The following is a 23,858-nucleotide window of genomic DNA, read 5'->3' as shown; positions in this document are numbered from 1 at the left end:
GCCAAAACCGAACTGTCAGTGTTATTTCATACACCTCTATTCCCACAGCCTTTCCATCTCAGTAAGCAGTGACATTGATGCACTGCCAGCACCAGTTTCTCAAGCCACAAATGTGGAATTAGCATTGATTGATTCCTCACTTTCCTTCGCTTTTTATAACCAATTTGTAAGAAAGTTCTGTTGACTATTTCCATACAGATCCTGAATCAGTGCACTTTGATTTTTCTCCACTAATACCCATTCAAGATACTATCATCTCTTTTTTTAACCGGGATATATTGGATTGGCCAAAAAGTTCGTTCCGGTCCCCATTTCTTTTAATTGCATGGATGTACCACGTTGTGCTTATCCATTCATCAGTTGATGGACATTTGGGTTGTCTCATCTTTTTGGCTACAATGAATAATTCTGTTACCAACATTTGTGTGTAAAATTTTGTATGGACATATGTTTTCAGTTTTCTTGGGTATGTATTTAGGCGTAGAATTGCTGGCTCATAAGATCACTGTAGCGGAACCATGGTCAGGGAGCTAAGATCCCACATGCCTCTTGGCCAAAAAACCAAAACATAAAACAGAAGCAATATTGTAACAAATTCAATAAAGACTTTAAAAAAATGGTACACATCAAAAAGAAGTCTTTAAAAAAAAAATAAATAAATAAAGTGACTGCACCATTTTATTATAACCACCAGTGATGTGTGAGGGTTTCTGTTTCTCCACATCGTCACCAACACTTACTATTGTCTCCTTGTTTGATTATAGCCATCCTAGTGGGTATGAAGTGATACATTATTATAGTTTTGATTTGCAGTTCCCTAATGACTAAATGATGTTGAGCATCTTTTCATGTGCTTGTTGGCCATTTATATATCTTTTTTGGAGAACTGTCTATTCACATCCTTTGCCTATTTTTTAAATAGGTTGTTTGTCTTTTTGTTGATGAGTTGTAATAGCTCTTTATATATTCTGGATAAGACATCATTATCTCTTACCTTACTGCAGCAGATCCCAAGTATTCTTTTTGCTTACGAAATTTCATGTCCCATCCTGCCAAATCCATTCTGAATACAGCAGCTAGAGTGATATTTTATTTTATTTTATTTTTTCAAGTATTTATTTATTTATTTGCATGGGGTCTTAGTTGCACCATGCGGGATCTTTAGTTGCACCATGCGGGATCTTTAGTTGCACCATGCAGTCTTCTTAGTTGTGGCATGTGGACTCTTTTAATTGCAGCATGCATGCAGGATCTAGTTCCCCGACCAGGGATCGAACCCGGGCATTGGGTGCATAGAGTCTTACCCACTGGACCACCAGGGAAGTTCCTCCACACTCTTCTTACTCAGTACACTCCTGCAACACTGGCCTCTTTTCTTGCTCATGTCCAGATTTATACCTTCTTCTGGGCCTTTGCACTCGTTATTCTTTAGTCTGGAAAGCTGTTACCCTGTATTTCACTTGTCTGGCTTCTTACTCAGATCTCAACTGAAATTTCATCTTCCTGATTAAGCTAGAAGTGATCTGCCCTCATTCTCTATTATATCACCCCACTTAGATTCTCTGTGTGTAATTTATCGTTCTTGGTATGATTTTCTTTACCTGTTTATCTGTCTCCTTCTAGTAGAATGTGAGCTCCACAGGAGCAGGGACCTTGTCTGTCTTATAACCTTGGATCTTTAGCATCTGGAATAGTGCCTGGTTCATAGTAAGTCTGGTTCAGAATAAGTTCATCATTTGCTAAATGTTGAACATTAGCAAGTTTTTCCTCTGGTAATTAGAAAACCATTCTTATATATAAAGCTTCTTGCAGATTATTTCCTTATGACATCTGGAATTATCATTATTGGGTCAAAAAGTATAAACATTTTATTTTAGTTTAGTTTTTAAACATTTTAGTAGCTTTTGATACTGTTGACTGCCTTTCCACAATTCTTTCCATGTGTATTGCCACTGGCGCAACTTGAAAATGTTTGTTTTACCACAGCCTTAAATAGTTATACACTTTATTGCTTTCTTCTTTGATAACTCTAGCAGCAGTTAAAAAATATGAGTGTTCTAACGTTTCAGAATATATTTGATTTGAAGGATGACCTGGATGAAAATTAAAGTTGGTTAATTGTACTCATAAACATTCATATTTCACATACTTGATTGTACTGTTATTAAAACCTAGCAGATTTTCAACAGACTTTGAACTCTATTTCTAACCAACAAAATGCAGATGTTTCTGTTTCTTTTGTGAGTTCAAGCAACAGTTCCTAGGAAAGCAGCCTTGTCCAGTATATTTGCCACAAATTCAGGGCTAAGCTATGATTAACTTGTTCTGGAGAAATGATCTTTACATTTTGCAGTATTATTTGTATATCTGCATAAATTAAAATATAAACCTATGTTCATATTCAGAAGTGTAAACAAATTGCCATTCCTAGATCTTGCATTTTTGTCTCTTGGAAATTTTTACCATTAAAAAGAAGAAGCTACTGTTCATTGTCATGTTTTCCAATAGCTTATGTGTGTTTTAGAGAGCGTTGCCTTCAGGTAGCGATTCTTAACCATTGCTCCACAGAAGCATACATGATTGACAACTTTTCCATTACTAACCTGTTCCCATAAGAGCAGCCAGACAGGATTTGGGTCTAGCTCTTAACCTATACATTTTTCTTTTTCTAGAAGTCCTAGCAGAATGCAGATGAATGAGAGTAATGTTATTGAAATAACATAGCACAGGCTCTAACTTTGGTACTTATTAGTAACAAATCCCCTTTAATACATCTTGTGGCCTCAGATATAGATTAATAGTGAAGTCGGAAGCTAGTATATATGTAGGGAAGGATAGAAGGCATTGAGGCCAGAAGAGAGAAGAGAGGAGTAGGACATTTGTGCTAAGTATAACCAGGAAAAACAGTAAATATTTGAGTCTTGATTTTTTTTTTTAACTTCTGAAGTATTTTTGTCTAGCGAGTACTGGTTTTTAATGGTTTTATTTTAATAAATGAGTATGACACATTATATATTTTATTTGACAGAAAATAGGATATAAGTTGGCTTAGGAACATCTTCAGACTTAGTGAAAGAAGAAAACTTTCTTAATTGCAGCCTAATAATTGTTTACTTTGGAGTCACTTTTAAAGTACATTTGAAGGCTGTAAACTTATTTTCTGATATTTTGTTAAAGAGAATTAATGAAATGTCTTATGTGAAACAAAATGTTCACTTCTGTATAAAATGTGTGTTCTATTCTTTTTTTTTTTTAAACATCTTTATTGCAGTATAATTGCTTTATAATGTTGTGTTAGTTTCTGCTGTATAACAAAGTGAATCAGCTATATGTATAATATATCCCCATATCCCCTCCCTCTTGCGTTTCCCTCCCACCCTCCCTGTCCCTTAGGTTGTCACAAAGCACCAAGCTGATCTCCCTGTGCGATGCAGCTGCTTCCCACTAGCTAGCTATTTTACACTTGGTAGTGTATATATGTCCATGCTACTCTCTCACTTTGTCCCAGCTTACCCTTCCCCCTCCCCGTGTCTTCAAGTCCATTCTCTATGTCTGCGTCTTTATTCCTGTCCTGCCCTTAAGTTCATCAGAACCATTTTTTCTTTTTTTTTTCTTTTCTTTTTTTTATGTGTTAGCATACAGTATTTGTTTTTCTCTTTCTGACTTACTTCACTCTGTATGACAGACTCTGGGTCCATCCACCTCACTACAAATAACTCAGTTTCGTTTCTTTTTATGGCTGAGTAATATTCCATTGTATATATGTGCCACATCTTCTTTATCCATTCATCTGTTGATGGACGCTTAGGTTGCTTCCATGTCCTGGCTATTGTAAATAGCGCTGCAATGAACACTGTGGTACATGACTCTTTTTGAATTATGGTTTTCTCAGGGTGGGATTGCTGGGTCATATGGTAATTCTATTTTTAGTTTTTTAAGGAACCTCCATACTGTTCTCCATAGTGGCTGTATCAATTTACATTCCCACCAACACTGCAAGAGGTTTCCCTTTTCTCCACACCCTCTCCAGCATTTATTGTTTCTAGATTTTTTGATGATGGACATTCTGACCTGTGTGAGGTGATACCTCATTGTAGTTTTGATTTGCATTTCTCTAATGATTAGTGATGTTGAGCATCCTTTCATGTGTTTATTGGCAATCTGTATATCTTTGGAGAAACGTCTATTTAGATCTTCTGCCCATTTTTGGATTGGGTTGTTTGTTTTTTTGATATTGAGCTGCATGAGCTGCTTGTACATTTTGGAGATTAATGCTTTGTCAGTTGCTTCGTTTGCAAATATTTTCTCCCGTGTTCTATGCTTCTAAATTCCTTTATTTTCCTTGCAGGGTTTCAAACAAAGTCAAAAAGAAAGAAGGTGCTCACATTTCAATTAAGAAGTAAGTCTGCCATCATTATAAAAGAGAATCTTTTTCATAAATTTTGTAGTTTGTAGAAAATATATGTTTAAAAATTGAAATACTGAAAAGTAGAAAAGTTAATGTAAAACAATATTAAAGACATTTTGATACAAAAACTATTTGATAAAAGATTGATCTAAATCCCCTCTAGAATTCTCATGATGTCAAAGTATCATCTCAGCAAATACTTGTTGGTTGGTTGTATTGAAAGGAAAACATACCTTTATTATAAAGAGATCCTTAGAATCAGAGGTGAAACTTTGCGTCACTGTAATCAGACAGTCAGACTTGCTTTTTCATTTGAGATGCAGTATGAAATACACTGTATTACCTATGAAGTGTTATGGTCAAAAAAGTTTAACTGGAATTTAAACAAACCTTTAGGATCTACGTTCCCATTTATCAGAAATACTGGGGATAGAGCAACAAGTTAAATGACACCACAAAAGAAATGATCAGAGAGGTCCAGAACGTGGAATGTTGTAGAAGATAACTGGCCTCCTTTCTTCAAAAAGTCACTGTCATGAAAGAAAAAATGACATGGAGTGGGTAACTATTCCAGATTAAAAGTGACTTGAGATATAACAGCCAAATACAATGTGGCATCCTTCATTATTCATTAGACCCTAGTTTTGAAAAGCTATTTATAAGAGACTTGGGGGTTGAGGAAATTTGAATATAGACTGGATTTTAAATGATATTAGATAACTATTGCTAATTTTATGAGCTGTGATAAGGGTGTTGTAGTTTCTGGAGAATGTCTTTAAATTTGCATACTAAAGTATTTAGAAGTGTGTTACAGTGTTTGTAATACATTTCTAAATGATTTAGCAAAATGTATATATGTGTGTGCATGAAGCATGTATGGCTGTTATTGAATCTAAGTGGTGTTCATATGGATGTTCTCTGTACTATTTTTTTCTATTTTCTGTGTGTTTGAAAAGTACATAAGAAAAATGTTCAGTATTTTTAACTAAATTAGTAAAATCTATGTGTCTATTATTGTATTCCCTTTTTACATATTATTTTATACTTTTGGTCCATATTCATCCATATTTTGATGTTTGTCATCAGTATTTTGTGCATGTGTGTGTGTGTATATATATCCCCACTTAATATCACATTTTTAATATTTTTACATATTCTATCAGCTTGTTTGCCTGTATGTTATGCCGCTGTTCCTTTAGTTCAGTAGCTTTTGGCATTCTCAATAATGTTAGTAAATACCTTCTTATATGTAGTACTCAATTCTATTCTGTCATAACGTTAGGGTAACTTTCTGTGTTGTGACTATTTAATAAAAGGTTGTGGACATTATGATTCTTAGTGGATGTTTCCATGTTGCCTTGAAAAGCAAATTTCAAAAAACATCTTTTCAAAATCTATGCATTCCTGGGAGGGATATTTTTTAAATTATATAAATCCTCACATTTAAAAGTGTAGTTACCTGTATCTCATTCTTCGATTAAAGTCGGTTTTATTCAATTGAAGTTCTTCAGCTAGGTTATTCAGCTAAGTCTAAAGAGAATAGAAAAACTAGGCAGGGGATGAATTGGACTGAAGTATTCCAGGCAGAGAATGCACAAGCTAGAAGCATTAAGGCAGTGTGTTTCAAGGCCTAAGGCTAGCCCAAATGTCATACCACTGTTATCCGTTCTCCATCCATGTAAGTTCCCCTCTTTGAATCTGTTCTCTGCTTATTTCTATTACATAGTTTTTCACAGTATATTATCTTTATTGTTTATATATCTGTCTTTCCTCTGTCATTAGAGGCAAGGCACTACATCTCATTCTTCATCATGTCTACCATATCTGGCACGGTTTTTTGAAGTCTGGAATGGGCTTAGAGCACAGATGGGAGGGAATGTCAAAGAAGAGAGAAAATGAAGTCAAAACAGCTTGTTTTCTGGCTTTCACTGTAGTAATTGTCCTTGTTGTTATGAAGAATCCTAGATGGAAAATTCCATGGTCTGTACCTATATTCAGAAGATAGGCAAATAGAAGGTGAGATGCCATATTTGAAGAGTACCTTCATTAAAGGATCAGCCAGAGATTACTTTATCAAAGTCATGTTGTAAGTTTAGCTTTTCTGTATGGTTGCCATTAACAGAAATAAACTACAGGGTTAATGGTTATGAACTTAAGTTATGTGTTGTTTGAAGCTCTTGGTGAATGGAAAACAGTGAATTCAGTTCAGAAATAAAATTCTGAAAGTTTAACCAAAGCAACTCCTGCTTCTGCAGAAATCCATGTTTATATATAGCAGTCAGTAGAAGACATTCAGTATTCAGGTATTTCACAAAATACTTGGCGTTTTATCATTTTTATGTATGAATTGTGGCCTTTCAAGAGGATTCAAGAACATTTTTACATTGCTCTCATTTTTTTCCCCAAATACTTCTTTCGAGGTTAATTTATATACAATAAAATGCACAGATTGGGACTTCCCTGGTGGCACAGTGGTTAAGAATCCGCCTGCCAATGCAGGGGACATGGGTTCAAGCCCTGGTCTGGGAAGATCCCACATGCTGCAGAGCAACTAAGCCCGTGAGCCACAACTACTGAGCCTGCGCTCTAGAGCCTGCGTGCCACAACTACTGAAGCCTGCGCGCCTAGAGCCCGTGCTCCGCAACGAGAAGACACCGCAGTGAGAAGCCCGCGCACCGCAACGAAGAGTAGCCCCCTCTCACCTCAACTAGAGAAAAGCCTGCACGCAGCAATGAAGACCCAACGCAGCCAAAAATTAAATAAATAAATAAACCTTTTTTTTTAAATGCACAGATTTTAAAGTGAAGAGTTTGATCAGTTTTGAGAAGGTATACCATTGTTACTACATCAAGATAAAGAACATTTCCCTCAGTCCAGAAGTTCCTTTGTACCCCTTTCTAGTCATTCACCACACTTACCTATCCTGGCAATCACCATTCTGACCTCTATGAACAAAGATTAGTTTTACTTAGTTTAGAACTGCAATCATATAGTATGTACTCTTTTGCACAGGATTGTTTTAAATTATTACTTGTGGGTTCAGCTATTGTCCTGAGATTATATATGTAACATATTTTGAAGACACCAAGTAATATAGTTAGAGAAGCTTTTGGAGAAACTAATTTCTCTTCTTTTTTTCTTTTTTTTTAAATTTTTTTTAATGGAAGTATAGTTGGATTTACAGTGTTTTAGGTGTACAGCAAAGTGATTTCAGTTATACATATACATGTATGTATACCCATTCTTTTTCAGATTCTTTTCCATTATATGTTATTATAAGATATCGAATATATTTCCCAGTGCTATACAGTAGGTCCTTGTTGTTTATCTGTTTTATATGTAATAGTGTGTATCTGTTAATTCCAAATTCCAAACTTATCCCTGTTCCCCCTTTCCTTTTTGGTAACCATAAGTTTGTTTTCTATGTGAGTCTATTTCTATTTTGTAAATAAGTTCATTTGTATCATTTTTTTAGATTCCACATGTAAGTGATGTCATATGATGTTTGTCTTTCTCTGTCTGACTTACTTCACTCAGTATGATAATCTCTAGGTCCATCCATGTTGCTGCAAATGGCATTACTTCATTCTTTTTAATGCCTGAGTAATATTCCATTGTATATGTATATACCACATCTTCTTTATCCATTCATCTTTCAATAGACATTTAAGTTGCTTCCATGTCCTGGCTATTGTAAATAGTGCTGCTATGAACATTGGGGTGCATGTATCTTTTCAAATTAGAGTTTTCTCTAGATATATGCCCAGGAGTGGGATTGCTGGATCATATGGCAGCTCTATTTTTAGTTTTTTAAGGAACCTCCATACTGTAGGAGAAAGTAATTTTCTGAGCTTCGAAGTTCTGATCCTTTCATCACTAGTTATTGTGACACGTAAATTGACCTTTTACATTTTAAAATGGCATATAATTTAGAGTTGAGCTGCATTCCACTTTAAATAAAACTTGGTTTCTAGGCAGAAGAAGAAAGATGTGAAACAGTGTACCTGAATATTAATGAGTCTTTGTGTTTAGATAAATACTTCCGGTTAAGAGTAAATAAAATCTTATTTTATATATATATATAAAAAAAAGATAGCATAGCTATCTTGTTTGATACCACTCAGTTGTTAGTTAGGGGATCAGGGATTTGATTTGAAATTTGTTTGCTTACAAACTTCATGTTTTTTTCCAGTTAAGCTGCTGATCTGGAAAGTTGTACGTTGTTTGGTAAAATTTGGACTCTGTAGTTTCCCTACTCTTGCCATTACCTGTAGGTAGAATTTTGACTTCTAGGATGTTATTCATTTTACTTTTACTGTAAAATTTATAATAAAAATTTAAATTAAATTTGTAAAAAAAAAATCTTACTTTATAGAACTTCGTTTCAGTAGACTCTTAGCTCTGTGTTAGTTGGGTTTTTATTGTAAAGGAAACTAGAAACTGTCACACATATTTTTCTTCCCTTTACAAGTAATAATAGCTATATTTTTTGAATGATTACTATGTGTTTCTAGGCATTGTTATTTCGTTGAATCTTAATAGCACTCTCAAGTTAGTTACTATTATTATTCCCAAATGACTTGCTTTGGACCACATAGTAAGTGGTAGAACTCTGTATGACTTCAGAACTCTCTCTCCAGCTCTTAGCCCCCCGGCAACTGCTTCTGCCAGGCTCTGTGGAGTCTTGTCCTACATGTGCATAATTTAGGATCTGGGCAAGGACCTAAGTGGAAATCCTACACAGATTTCTGGGGCTCCTTCTCTTTAAGTCCCTCCTCTCTAGACCTTACCTCCTCAAATTCCAGCTGCCTTATTCCAGAGCCTAGACTCCAATCTCCGTTTCTTCCACCCACCCAGGAATAACAGTACTCTCTACTCAGGCTCCACCTTTCATGCTGCAGTTTGGAAATTGTGTCCAGCCAAAGGAGGTGAATACAAAGCTCACCTGTTTCCTTTCTCAAGAATCTCACCCTGTGCTCTCTGTTGCCCAATGCCTGGAAACAGTTGCATCATAAATTGTGCCCAGTTTTATAACCTATCACAGGAAAACAAGTACACTACCAGCTATTCCTCCTATTTTTAAACAAACATTTTATCTTTTTTTTTTTTTTTTAAACATCTCAATGGCTATGATTTTAAACTTTTTGGGGGGGGTTTATTGATTGATTGATTGATTGATTGCTGTGTTGGGTCTTCGTTTCTGTGCCAGGGCTTTCTCTAGTTGCGGCAAGCGGGGGCCACTCTTAATCGCGGTGCGCGGGCCTCTCATCGTCGCGGCCTCTCCTATTGCGGAGCACAGGCTGCAGACGCGCAGGCTCAGCAGTTGTGGCTCACGGGCCCAGTTGCTCTGCGGTTTGTGGGATCTTCCCAGACCAGGGCTCGAACCCATGTCCCCTGCATTGTCAGGCAGATTCTCAACCACTGCGCCACCAGGGAAGCCCTATCATTTTCTTGAATACTTGGTTGGATGGCACAGTTCATCGCATCACCTTTTCATTTTGGAACAATTAATTTTCAGTTGTTGGATGATTTCTGAAAGATTAATCTGTTGTGATGGTTAAAACAAAATGTGCTAAACAATGATATTACACTCTATCTCTCAAGTACATAAGGTTCATATGCCAAATTTGGGGTTATTGGTATGTGTGTGTATGTGTGTGCGTGTGTGTGTATATATATATACTTCTCTGTGACAGTAGTAGGTCTATTTTGGGCTTTTTTTGTTTGTAGTTCCATAGAATTATTTTTGTGAATTGTTGATTAGTTTCATGTATTGGGCCTCAGAATCTAAATAGTGCTGTAGATCATCATATGTTGTCATATTGCTTCCCCAAAAGAATAAATAGTTACTAAAGCCCTCATCCTTTACACTTATCGTTATTAGAGTATCTACTTGTTATAGTTTATTTAAATTATTTGTTTCTCCATCGTTATTCATGTTATAAAATAAAAGTTCTAAAATAGTTTGAATCAGTTTTTGAACATTATTCAGTTTATTCTTTTAATTCTTTCTGTGTGTGTGTTTTTCTTAAACTACATTGTTGCTTGTTATGTATAGCAATCTGATAGGAAAATATATTTAAATGAAAAAAATAAGGTGCAGAACTGTGTGTATTATGCTACCTGCCATTTGTGTCAATATGCATTTACATGTATGCATGTATGTGCGTTGATTATCATCTCACGGCGATAGTCTAGTTGCTACTGAAGAGGGACTGGAAGACACAGGGAGGTGAGGGAAACCTCACAGTGTACCTTTTTGTATTTTTTCTACTTTTGTGCTGTGTACATTTACTGACAGTAAAAAAATAAATATGTAATTAAGTTAAACTTGGTAAGATATTGATAGATCATCTTACTCCTTTAAATTATTTTTCTTAATCAATATTTTTTTATTGAAGTATAGTTGATTTACAGTGTTGTGTTAATTTCTGCTGTACAGCAAAGTGACTCAGTTATACATATAGTCTTTTTTTTTTTTATTCTTTTCCATTATGGTTTATCATAGGATACTGAATATAGTTCCCTGTGCTGTACAGTAGGACCTTGTGTATCCATTCTATATATAAAAGCTTACATCTGCTAACCCCAACCTCCCACTCCATCCATCCCCCAACCCCCTCCCCCTTGGCAACCACCAGTCTGTTTCTATGTCTGTGATTCTGTTTCTGTTTCATAGATAGGTTCATTTGTGTCATACAGTAAGTCCCCTACATACGAACCTTCAAGTTGCAGACTTTCAAAGATGTGAATGTGCCCCTCTATGCCAGCTGCTGTACTGTACTACTGTGCTTTTCAAAGTACTATACTGTAAGGTTAAAAATGTTTTATTTTGGGGGACTTGCCTGGTGGCACAGTGGTTAAGCATCTACCTGCCAATGCAGGGGACATGGGTTTGAGCCCTGGTCCAGGAAGATCCCACATGCTGCGGAGCAACTAAGCCTGTGCACCACAACTACTGAGCTTGCGCTCTAGAGCCCGCGAGCCACAACTCCTGAGCCTGCACACCACAATTATTGAGGCCACGTGCCACAACTACTGAAGCCCGTGTGCCTAGAGCCCATGCTCCGCAACAAGAGAAGCCACCGCAACGAGAAGCCCGCGCACTGCAACGAAGAGTAGCCCCTGCTTGCCGCAACTAGAGAGAGCCCGCAGGCAGCAACGAAGACCCAACACAGCCAGCCAGCCATCCATACATACATACATACATACATACATACATACAGTACAGTACTATATAGCCGATTGTGTTAGTTGGGTACCTAGGCTAACTTTGTTGGACTTACAAACAAATTGGACTTACGAACACGCTCTTAGAACAGAACTCATTCGTTATGCAGGGGACTTACTGTATTTTAGATTCCACATATAAGTGATATCATATGGTATTTGTCTTTCTCTCTCTGACTTACTTCACTCAGTATGATACTCTCTACCTCCTTACATGTTGCTGCAAATGGCATGGTTTCATTCTTTTTAATGGCTGAGTAATATTCCATTGTATATATGTACCACATCATCTTTATCCATTCATCTGTCGATGGACATTTAGGTTGTTTCCATGTCTTGGCTATTGTGAATAGTGCTGCTGTGAGCATAGGGGTACATGTATCTTTTTGAATTATGAACTTCACAGTATACTCTTTTGTATTCTATTTTTGTGCTGTGTACATTTACTGACGATAAAAAATAAATAATATGTAATGAAGGTACACTTGGTAAGCTATATCTATCATCTAACTCCTTTAAACTTTTTTATTTTTCCATTTTTATAGGTAATTTGTATAGTGCTTTATAATAGGTAAGTACTCTTTCCTCAGTATTTCTTGGAGAACACTTCATATCAGTATGTAAAACTGTCTTGTTTTAAACATTTGCAAGATATTCTTATATATAGATTTGTACCATACTTATTTGATTGAGCTCTTACGGATGGAAGTTTAGGTTGCTTCCAGTTGTTTGCTATTTAATACTACAGTCCGTGTTCTTTTACATAATTCTTTTTGTCTGAATACATCCTTAAGATTATCTAAATAGATTGAATTAGAATCAAGAATTAGATTCTAGAATTAGAACTCCTGGATTGAAGAAGATACACATTTATAATTTTAAAAGACTTTTGCCAAATTGCTCTCAGTAGAGATTGTATTAATTTCCGTTTCCACCAACATTGTATGAGAGTCGCTGTTTCCCACAGTCTAGCCAATAATTTATCAGACCTTTGGATCTTTGTCAGTCTAATAGTTGGAAATGATTGTCTCATTGTATTTATAATTTATTTATCTTATTATTGTGAAGTTCACCTTTTCTTGTGTTTAAGAGAACTGTGTATCTTTTCTGAAAACTTGAGAAACATCACCTTTGCCTACTTTTCAACTGGGATGTGTGTTTTTCCTTTTTGATTTGCAAGAATTCTTTGTGATATGAGTTGCAAATACTTTTTTCCTAGCTTGTCATTTCTTTTGACCTTGCTTATGGTTGTAGTGGTTGTCATTTTGACAGAAATATTTGCTTTTTATGTAGTCATAGTGCTTAATTTTCATATAGTCAGAATCATCCCGCCTTTTCAGGCTTTTCTTCTAATGCTTCTACTGTTTAATTTTTTTCCTGTACCTATATGGTAATTTTTCCATTATCATTTTAGATATTTGTGCTTACTTTCTCTTTTCAACTTTTGCTTATAAATTTTTATCTACAGATGATCATTATTCATAGAGTCTATATTTGCAAATTTGCTAGCTTGCTAAAATTTATCTGTAATCCTGAAGTCATTATTTGTGGAGACTTCACCACCATTCATGGACACATGCAGAGGGTGAAAAATTTGAGTCACCTGACAGACATTTTCAGCTGAGATAAAGCTGAAAATGTAGTGCCCTGTTTTCTTGTTTCAGCTTTCGTACTATCAACAAAGGTCATTTTCACAATCTATTTAGTTCTGCGCTTTTTACATTTTTCTGTCTTCTGCGCCTTTTGACTTCACTCTTTAAGATAGCCCCGAGTATTGTGCCGTAGTGATAGCTAACGTTCCCAGGTGCGAGAAGGCTGTGATGTGCCTTACAGGGAGAATACGCGTGTTAGATGCGTTCAGGCATGAGTTGTAGTGCTGTTGGCTGTGAGTTCAGTGTTACTGAATCGACAATATATATGAAGTAGTGTGTCTTTCAACAGAAACACACATAAGGTTATGTACGGATCAGCTGGTAATGTGACCAGAGGCTTGCAGGAACCTAGCCCTGTGTTTCTTCTAGGAGTAATGGCTCAGTATGCACAAATTCATTGTTTGTGGTGACTTTTAAAAATATAACTGCCATGAATAATGAGAATTGACTCTACGTAATTTCAAGTCATTTTACAGTTTACAGAATAAAGAGTGAAAATAGCTTTGTTAGCAATTTCAGTGAGAATTTAAATACAGCAAACCCCAATTTTTATTATGTATTTTCCTAGTATTGAATGTTTATATATATCTCCAAATCAGATAATATTCTTTGAATGCAACTAACTGTTCATTGGCGGTTATGCATGAACCTGAAATATATTTATCTTATAAATACTGACTCAATAAATTTCTTTTTTTTTTGAATTTTTGAATTTTATTTAATTAATTTATTTATTTTATTTATTTTTGGCTGTGTTGGGTCTTCATTTCTGTGCGAGGGCTTTCTCTAGTTGCGGCAAGCGGGGGCCACTCTTCATTGCAGTGCGCGGGCCTCTCACTATCGTGGCGTCTCTTACTGCGGAGCACAAGCTCCAGACGCGCAGGTTCAGTAGTTGTGGCTCACGGGCCTAGTTGCTCCGCAGCATGTGGGATCTTCCCAGACCAGGGCTCAAACCCGTGTCCCCTGCATTGGCAGGCAGATTCTCAACCACTGCGCCACCAGGGAAGCCCTATTTTTTTTTTATAGAGCAGGTTCTTATTAGTCATCCATTTTATACATATTAGTGTATACATGTCAATCCCAATCTCCCAATTCATCCCACCATCTCCCTCTCCCCCCGCCGCTTTCCCCCCGTGGTGTCCATACGTTTGTTCTCTACATCTGTGTCTCTGTTTCTGCCCTGCAAACTGGTTCATCTGTACCATGTTTCTAGGTTCCACATATATGCGTTAATATACGATATTTGTTTTTCTCTTTCTGACTTACTTCATTCTGTATGACAGTCTCTACAGCCATCCACGACTGACTCTAAATTTCAAATGCAACTCTGCTGTGTTCTAGCTTATCATTACCTTGATTCTTCATGCACTTGGTTCGTCAAAACAGTACTTTTGAAAGCTTCTATTTGTTGTATAGACAGATGATAGCTATCCTCTTTGTTGCCTAATAGCAAAACATTTCATTTTTTTATAGATACCAGTTAGAATGATCTTATTGTTTTTCATTTCTACATATTTATTACCTTCCAATTACTTTGTTTACACATCTGTCTTCCATATCTGTCCACAAACTGTTAAGTAAATTTTAGTGTACAAGCATTATAAAAGATGAAAGAATATTGTCACATGTCCTTTTAGCAAAATGGGATGATTCAGGTTTTTAATCATAAAATATTATATAATGAAGTCCTTCCTGTTGAAGGACTAACTAAGTGATACTACCATATTTTCTTTTTTGTCCTGAGAAATATATCAGTTCCTTTATTTACAAAACAGAAACAGACTCACAGACTTAGAGAACGAACTTATGGTTACCAGGGGGGAAGGGTGGGGGAAACAGATAGTTAGGGAGTTTGGGATTCACATGTACACACTGCTATATTTAAAATGGATAACCAACAAGGACTTACTGTATAGCACAGGGAACTCTGCTCAGTATTATGTAACAACCTAGATGGGAAAAGAATTTGAAAAAGAAGCGATACCTGTATATGTATAACTGAGTCACTTTGCTTTACACCTGAAACTATCACAACATTATTAATCAACTATACTCCAATATAAAATTAAAAGTTTAAAAAAAAAGTGTATCATTTCTTGAGTTTGGGAAAATTCACCTAAGTAGAATATGTCATCTGAAGACTCATCGTCTGAGACTTTACTTATATGAACAATTTCACCATTATTGGTCCAGAATAAAGATCAAAATTTTTTTCTTAAAGGGTTAGGTAGTAAATATGTTTAGGCCATAGTTTTCCAGCCGCTGGCCTAGATGTTACTCTCTATCCCTTTACATTCATCTTCTAATTGCTTTAATAATTTTGAAATGACTTTCTCTGTCGATTTTGTTCTCTTTGCTATTATGGACAGAAAATGAAAAAGTCTGAATTCTCAACTGTGTTCAGGGAAAGCTTTAAAAAAAAGAGACTACAAGGATTGTGTCTCCATAGTTCCATTAAAACTTCTTGAAAGAGAATCCAGCACTTTGGACAACAGAACAAGAAAACTGAAGGATGGTGTAATAGTGATGCTCTATTTCACTACTAATGATTTATTTCATCATCGTTTTAGGTGATTCCATCCTTTCATGTCCTTATTTTAGTCTTTTTTCTTATGCATAGCTAGAGGTCACTGGTGAATGTATTACCTATTGCTACGTAACAAATTACCCTAACATTTAGCACCTTAAAACAGCAAATATTTATTTATTTATCTTTAGTTTCTGTGGGTCAGGAAGGCAGGGGCAGCTGAGGTGGGTGGTTCTCCTAAGGCTGCAAATCAGGTTGTCAGCCTCAAGGCAATAGTCATCTCAGAGTTCTACTGGGGCTGGAGAATCTGCTTCAAGCTCACCCAGATGGTTGTTGTCAAGAGGCCCTCTTGCTACCGGGGCTTCTCCACAGGCAGCCTGAGAGTCCTCACAAACTGATAGTTGGCTTCTCCAGAGTGGGTGATCCAGTACAGAATGAGCAACACCACACGTACTTTTATAACTTAGTCTCTGAATCACACACCATCACTTCCACCTTTTTCTATCCTTTTGACGTAAGTGCAGCCCACAGCCAACTGGAGGGGATTAGACAAGGGCAGGAATCATTGGGGACCATCTTGAAGACTGGCTACCACAATGAGTTAAAATAAAATATATCCTGAGATGAAGAATAACAAAATGTTTCAAGATAAGGGATAATAAAATCACTAAGATTCTATATTGTAGATTTATAAAAGAGTCCAGTAGAGTTACAGCGTAATTGCAAGATAGGAGTTTTATTTGTTTGTTTATTTTTTTAAATAAAGAAATTTTCTCTTTGTTCTTTGGCAGACCTCTAAGAGTGAGTCATGAATGTAAGGACAAATAGTTAGAACTGATCGAATAAGAAACTCAAAAATTGGGAATTCCCTGGCAGTCCAGTGGTTAGGACTCAGTGCTTTCACTTCCGTGGCCCAGGTTCAATCCCTGGTTGGGGAACTAAGATCCAAAAAAAAAACTCAAAAATTAAAATTGGGTTCATTGGGTCCAGATGATATACTCGGGATTAATTTCCACTTTCTGCTTTCCTTAGAAGTTTTTAAAATTTTTCTTCCTATCTGTTGTTTATTAAAATGGATATTTCAGGACCATAAATTTTTCTCTGACAATTTAGTTGTATTCTGTAGAATTCTTATTTTCTAGATATTCCAAATTTCAAAATTTTGTTTTTAACTCTAGAAATGTTTTAATTTCAGGTTAATTTCAATTAATTTCAGTTAATTAATTTTTAGGTTAATTTTAATTTCAGTTAGGTTTAATTTCTAGTTTTATTGTATTGTAGTTATAGAATATTGTTTGTATTGTTCTAATCACTATTTTTTTAACACATAATTTTGATCATTGTTTTTAATATGTTTTAAATTCTGTTAGGACAGATCAAATACCAGTGCTCCTTAAAAATTTTTTAAAAAAATACTCTTGCCCATTTATTCCTTCACATGAATTTCACAATTAATTTGTCTAAATATCTAACTATCCCATAAAGATTGAAATTAGTATTGTTTTTTACACTGGCATATTTTTATTCTAGTTTTATTTACCATGATGAGTGTGTTGCTTTCTGTTTTTCTTCTTTATGATTTTATAAGAAAATAGATTTTTAAATTTCATAATTGTATGTAGACTTTTTATCTTTCAGACTCAGTGCAGCTCTCTCCCGAGGAGGATGGTATATTGATGCACCCTGGTCAATGTGAACAGAAGTTTCATCATTTTCTTCACGAACACTTGGATGGGTGCATGTCATCTTCATCTCCCCTTGTTGCATGTGACTTATGCTTAAATAACCAGTTAGCTATTTTGAGGGAATAATCAGTTTGAATAACTGAACAATGGAAATGTGAGTGATTAAAAGAAATTCAAGGTCACACACAGTGCAGAAATTCAATCTGTCAAAATCACAACTGAACCCATTTGTATATTGTAACTTTCTTAGTAAGTATGTTAAGATTTTTATTAATGCCTTTAAAAATAAATAACTTTTTTTTTTTTTAAACTTTGACTATCTGAATATTTTTCTTTGGAATATATATGGTAGGTTGGAGTCTGTCTAAAGATGTAGAGAAAACTACTCAGGCTTATTTGGGTAAAGGGTAGTATTGTAAAGATACAACCAGTTGTAAAACAATGTTGCTGATGATCCGAGGTTAGGGAACAAAGCCTAGCTGAAGCTGAATGTCAGAGGACTGGACCTGGCCAGTCAGGAACCAAGGCTGTGTTCTGTTGCTTGGATGTCATATTGTCATTCTCCTCCTGCACCTTTTCTTATCTGTCTGCCTCTCTTCTAGCCTCCTCCACACCCTCCTCATGTACACTGCCTAACATGATTGCCCAGGCTATTCTCTCTTCATCATTACCTTGCAGTTCCATCTACCATCCATTTGACTATATCTGTGTCTCTCAGTTCAGATTCTCTGGAGAGGTAGAACATAGTACTGTTTTAGTTTAGTCTAAAGGACTGGTGTTCATACGCCTGAGATTCTCCCTAGTCCATTTAGCTGTGGGAGAAGATGTTAATATGTAAGTGCTATTTCTTTCAGAGGTTTTGCTTGGGCAAACTGCATGTGCCTAGCATATTAGTAGCTGCCCAGTATTTTTTGAATAAATAAGTGAATATTCAAGTGCCTGGTAAGTAAGCTTCGCAGAATGGAATGTTCTATGGCGTAAGCTTTTTTGTACAGGGTAAGTAGAGTTTTATCATTTTTTCATGACAATTAGCTAATATTTTATATTAATTGTCTAAAATAGGCCAGGTTAAATTTAGTTATGAAGGTAGCTTATTTGCTTTCTAAGATTTTTGGATGTTACCTCCCTTAGTATTGTACCTAATACAGTTGGAGAGTAGTTGTAGGTTCAGGAAAGTCATTCATTTCAGCAAATATTTATTCAACTTTGGGTTAGGCACTGTTCTAGGTGCTTGGGAACAAAACAGATGAAAGTTCCTGCTTAAAGTGGTGGGAACTAGCTAGTAAACAAGTGAAATTTATAAGGTGTCACGTAGTGATTCATGTCACAGAGAAAAGGGAAACAGGAAAGGGAGCTGGCAGAGTGGGATTGGAAGCAGGGATGCTTTTTAAAAAAAAACCCAGGGAACTCCTAATTGAGGTGACATTTGAGCAGAGATCTGCAGAAAATGAGAGCCATTCACATAAGTGAAGAACCTCCCGAGCAAAGAAAATGACAGGTGCAAAGGTCCTAAGACAAGAGTGTGTTTAGCATGTTCAGGGAACAGCAAAGAAACCAGCTTGACTGGAGTGGAAGTGAACAAGGAGGAGAGATTAAGGTCATATGTAGGCCATTGCAAGGTCTTCAGCGTTTCTTGGGAATCCATTGGAAGGTTTTGAACCAAAGGTGTTGCATGATCGGATGCATAAAAAGAGGCTTCTGGGGGGAATTCCCTGGGGGTCCAGTGGTTAGGACTCTGGACTTCCACTGCAGGGAGAACGGGTTTGATCCCTAGTCGGGGAACTAAGATCCCACATGCCAAGCAGCGTGGCCCAAAAAAATAATAATTTAAACAAAAAAGAGGCTTCTGACTGCTTTGTTGAAAATAGACCATAAGTTTCAAGGGAGAGAGAGCAGGCCGAGTAGGGCTTGGATCTGAGTGTGTTTTCCAAGTGGAGCTCAGGATTTGCCAGTAGATTCCATGTGGAGTATGAAAGAAAGGAGTCAAGAATGACCCCCCAAGGTTTTTGGCCTGAGCAAGTGGGAGAATAAAGTAATGAGATGGGGACTTCCCTGGTGGCGCAGTGGTTAAGAATCCACCTGCCAATGCAGGGGACACGGGTTCGAGCCCTGGTCCGGGAAGATCCCACATGCCGCGGAGCCACTAGGCCCGTGAGCCACAACTGCTGAGCCTGCGCATCTGGAGCCTGTGCTCCACAACAACAGAAGCCACCACAATGAGAAGCCCACACACTGCAATGAAGACCCAACACAGCCAAGAATAAATAAATTTATATAAAGTAATGAGATGGAGAAGTCTGCATAAAGAGTACTTTTGTAGAAAGGAAGGAGAAGGAGTTGGGTTTGGACCTGTGTAGTCTGAGGAGTTGGATATGAGTAAAGTGTTCAAAGGAGAGACCTGGGATAAAGATGAAATTTTAGAAGTTAGCGTAGACCTAGAATTTAAAGCCATTCATCAGGATGAGATAGCCGAGGAAGCGCATATAAATAGAGATGTTAGAGGAGAACTCTGGGGTACTCCCGATGTTTAGAGATGAGATATGAGAAGCAGTAAAACAGACTGAGAGGGAGCTCGCAATTAATTAGGAGGAAACCCAGAGTGATGCCCTGGAAGCCAAATGGAGAAAGTGTTTCGAGGAGTCATGGGCCATATCAAAGCTACCGATAGGTCAGATGCTGCTAGCAAGTCACATAGGATGAGGACTAAGAAGTATTTGTTGAATTTAGCAGTGACCCTCATAAGGGCTGTTTTGGTGCAATGGAGGAGGTGGTAGAGAATGGAAAAGAACAGATGAAGACAGCACATGTAAACAACTCTTTCAAGAATCTTTGTATTTCTGAATTTTTGTTATATTTGGGTATTAGTAAAATTATATTTGACATAGCTTTAGAATTTTTTGTGAATCTTGTATATAGGTGTATGTGTGTAAATTTTTTAATGTAAGATTTCTTACTGTGGGTCATGGTGAAAAAAAGGTTTAAAAAATATGGGAATTAGAACAAGAAGGTGAAGAGAATGTTTAGAAAAGAGGTAAAGGATATGGGAGATGTTACTCATGTGAGCACAGGGGAAGGATTTGGGGAGTTGGAGAAGGTTGGGATATGTGATCAGAAAGGGAGAAGTTTTGAAACATAAGGATGAGTGTCAGGGCAATGAGGGATGACCTAGGAGTCCTGTGGAAATTGATGTATACTGGAATAAAGGGCATAGTGATCTTATGATCCAGAAGTAATCCATTCTCTGTAAAGGGCCAGGGTAAATTAATTTAGCTTTGTGGGCCTCTAAAAATGTAAAAAAACATTCTTAGCTTATAGGCTGTGGTCATACTTTGCTGCCCCCTGCTTTTTTTTTTTTTTTTTTTGGGCCATGCCACGTGGCTTATGGGATCTTAGTTCCCAGACCAGGGATTGAACCCAGGCCCTCAGCAGTGAAAGCGCAGAGTCCTAACCTCTGGACCACCAGGGAATTCCCACTGCCCCCTGCTTTATACTAGAAGCCCTTGGCAAAAGCTCTGGACAAATAATTTGCATGGAGTCCTGTTACTTTTTAAAGTATCATTTTTAATACTACATGTATACGGTACAGAATTCAGATGATTATATGCAGGATAAAGTAAGCCTCCCTACCGTGTCCACTAGCTATCCTGCTCCCCTTTCTGGAATCAATCATCATTACCAGTTTCTTATTTAAGAAGTTTTCTATGAAGGTATGAACATGCATGTATATATATGCTCTCAGTCAATCTTAAATTTAACTAGATTCTTTTTCCTTTAGGTCTGAACTATGAAATGTAATAAGTAATACTTGTACCGCTTATGACGTTATTGCCTTCATGTCCAAATCCAGCCTTCACTGCCTACTCTGCAGTAATGAATCTGGACCCTGTAACTACCCCTCCCTTGTCAGCAGGTACAGTGTAAAGCTTTGTCAGTAGAGGGTGCTGGTGAGACACAGGAGGGGCAGGGGACTACTTTTCTTGGGTCCAGTGTGCCTCTCTAGCAGACACCTGCAGCACATGGTTTCTGCAGCACATGGTTTCTACAGCACATGGTTTCTGCAGCACATGGTTTCTACAACCTTGTGCAGTGCCTGGCTTCAGCAGTGCCCAGTGGCCAGCAGCACTCAGCAGCCCCACGTGGATGGCTTTCCCTGGCACCCCCAAAACACTTCCTAAGCAAAGTGCTCCAAGCTTATACCTTCTTGGGCTGCACCTCTTTCATTAAGCCAACCTCTCTGTTGTCCATGGCTGTGCCTTCTCTGTCGAAGTCTAGATCTCAGCCCTGGGGTACTTTCTTTGGGTGTTGTGTCTCAGCCTAGCATGAAGAGCCATAAGCTATTCCCTATACCTGCTTAGAGTTCTCAATTTCATAATCAATCCTCATTATCCAGTTCCCTATTACAGTGAATAACTCTTTATAGTAAACTTTCCCCAAATTACTGTGTGGTTTTCTATCTCCTGATTGGACTCATACAATACTTAAAACCTTTCTGATTACAAAAGCATTAGATATAAAATCAGACAAGAAGATAATCCATCTCACCTTCTAGTAATCTCACCCTCCAGAGCAACTATTAATGTTGTAATGCTAAACTAGTTTTATGCTTTATTTTAAATATAAAAATAAAAACAGCTACTTGTAAAACAGAAAGCGGTACAAAAGGACAAAAGTAAAAAAGAATGCCTTCCTGTCCCCTTTCTACCCACTTAAAATAGTTACCACTATTAACATTTTCTTGTGTATTCTTCCAGAAATTCTTAATGCATCCAGAAACATGAGAGTATAGTTTTTAAACAAATGGAATCATACCATATATACGGTCCCTGTGTTTCATGGTAAAAATAAAAATTAAGGTAAAAGAATGGTTGTTTTCCAACTTATACTAGCATTATGAATTTGGATTGGCCTTCTAACCATTCAGAAAACTCTGTAGATTAACTGGTAGGAATGAAATTTTGTACACAGGCACAGATGTAGACATTCACATCAAATGTAATACCTTGAACATTATGAAGTCACTGACAAAATATGTTCTCCCTGAGCAAAGTGGATTCATAAGAAAGTTTTAAGGCCATTATAAATGCATATGTTGGACTCTTAAACATGTGGTTATCTAAAAAAACACTGATACTCAAGACTCTTGAAAACACAGATTTAGCTAATTTCCAATAATGCTAAATTCTATTCTACACTTTTTTGCTTCTACAATAAGCATTGAATCAAAAGCCTCTAGAATACAAGCATTTTCCCTAAATCCTATTTCTTCATATCCAACACAGTTGGTAAAGGGAAGGTGTAAGTAAACCCTACTATACCAAAGTTAATTAAATGTACAAAACAGACCCTACAAGGATTAAGGAATATCTCTTGTTTCACCTATGTGTGAAAGTGATTCAGTCCTTAAGTTAGCCATTTTCTAATAACTTGAATACTCCTTTCATACGGTGGCTTTAAGATAGATTGGTACACCTCTCCCTACCCCCTTCCCTGTGGCTTTGTTTGTTACTGTTTACCATAGTTAGCCTGAAAGCCTGATGCTGACCCTGATGCTTGATTAAAGGGCTGATCTTTGGTTGGGGAGGATCATTTAGGGACTTCAGAGTTACTGGTAATAATCTGTTTCTTAAACTCAGTAATGGGTAAGCGAGTGTTTGGTTTTTTTTATTACATGCCTTATGCATTTTATTCTTTTGTATGCAGTATTTAATAACAAGTTTTTGGATAATTATTAGGTTTTTTAAATTGTTGACAAAATTTTTTCTTGATTTAGCAGTTTTTAGCTAAATCTTCTATTTCTGAATGATTGGAGAGAATGGCAGTACCCATTTCCAGTGAAGGGTGAAGTGTTTAGATAGAGGATGCCTTTCTATCATGGCAGTAAGCAGTGTGATGTCTTCTGCATCCAGGAGCCAACTTAACATGTTAAGTCTAGTGAGTCTTCGCAGTCGTAACACACATTGACTCAAAGACTTGACTGTTGTGGCCTGAGCTTTGATACATTCTTTGAAATGCCTGGAAATAGTTAACTCTTGCAAGTTGGGCATGTTGTCCAGTGTTTGAAAGAAGTTTCTGTATCCTTCCTCTGTAATCTTGTGGTTGATTGAAAGATTAAGATTCTCGAGTTTCTGGAAACCTCCATTGATTGCTACCTTGGCTATAAATATAAAAGCAAAATATTTATGAAAACAGAATCATAAGGACTTCTCTTTCAATACTGGTAGACTAGGTTATTTGAACCAACCTCTTCTACCACCATCACTTAAAGTAGAAAATGCCCAATTTTAATAAAGATACATAAATTTAACAATAAGTACCTTAGATAGATTTACTTCTAATTGGAGTATTAAAGATTAATA

The 23,858-nt window shown here is 36.7% G+C and overlaps 2 protein-coding genes across 9 annotated transcripts in view; one reads left to right on the top strand and one right to left on the bottom strand.

Annotated features, from left to right (window-relative positions):
• The window catches only part of LOC102998785 (survival motor neuron protein), a 43,732-nt gene extending 25,920 nt beyond the window's left edge, over positions 1–17,812 (top strand). Inside the window, exons 8-10 of one of the 5 annotated variants that reach the window (XM_007175954.3) lie at positions 4,349–4,399; positions 12,184–12,209; positions 17,456–17,812. In XM_007175954.3, the coding sequence (XP_007176016.1) occupies positions 4,349–4,396 (48 nt within the window). In that variant the 3' untranslated portion in view covers positions 4,397–4,399; positions 12,184–12,209; positions 17,456–17,812. Of the gene's footprint in view, positions 1–4,348; positions 4,400–4,804; positions 6,869–12,183; positions 12,210–17,439 lie in introns of those variants that run through there. The other 4 variants (XM_007175955.3, XM_007175956.3, XM_007175957.3 and 1 more) reach the window with 4 other exon arrangements.
• Positions 17,813–21,957: 4,145 nt separating this feature from the next.
• NAIP (NLR family apoptosis inhibitory protein) overlaps positions 21,958–23,858 on the bottom strand; it is a 39,737-nt gene continuing 37,836 nt past the window's right edge. For all 4 annotated transcript variants that reach the window (XM_057540813.1, XM_007175959.2, XM_007175960.2 and 1 more), the window contains one exon: positions 21,958–23,656. In XM_057540813.1, coding sequence (XP_057396796.1) covers positions 23,292–23,656 — 365 coding nt within the window. In that variant the 3' untranslated portion in view covers positions 21,958–23,291. The remainder of the gene's footprint in view (positions 23,657–23,858) is intronic.

The sequence above is a fragment of the Balaenoptera acutorostrata genome, chromosome 2 (genome assembly GCF_949987535.1).
Source record: "Balaenoptera acutorostrata chromosome 2, mBalAcu1.1, whole genome shotgun sequence".
NCBI lineage: Eukaryota > Metazoa > Chordata > Mammalia > Artiodactyla > Balaenopteridae > Balaenoptera > Balaenoptera acutorostrata.
This window is presented reverse-complemented; position numbering and strand designations above follow the sequence as displayed.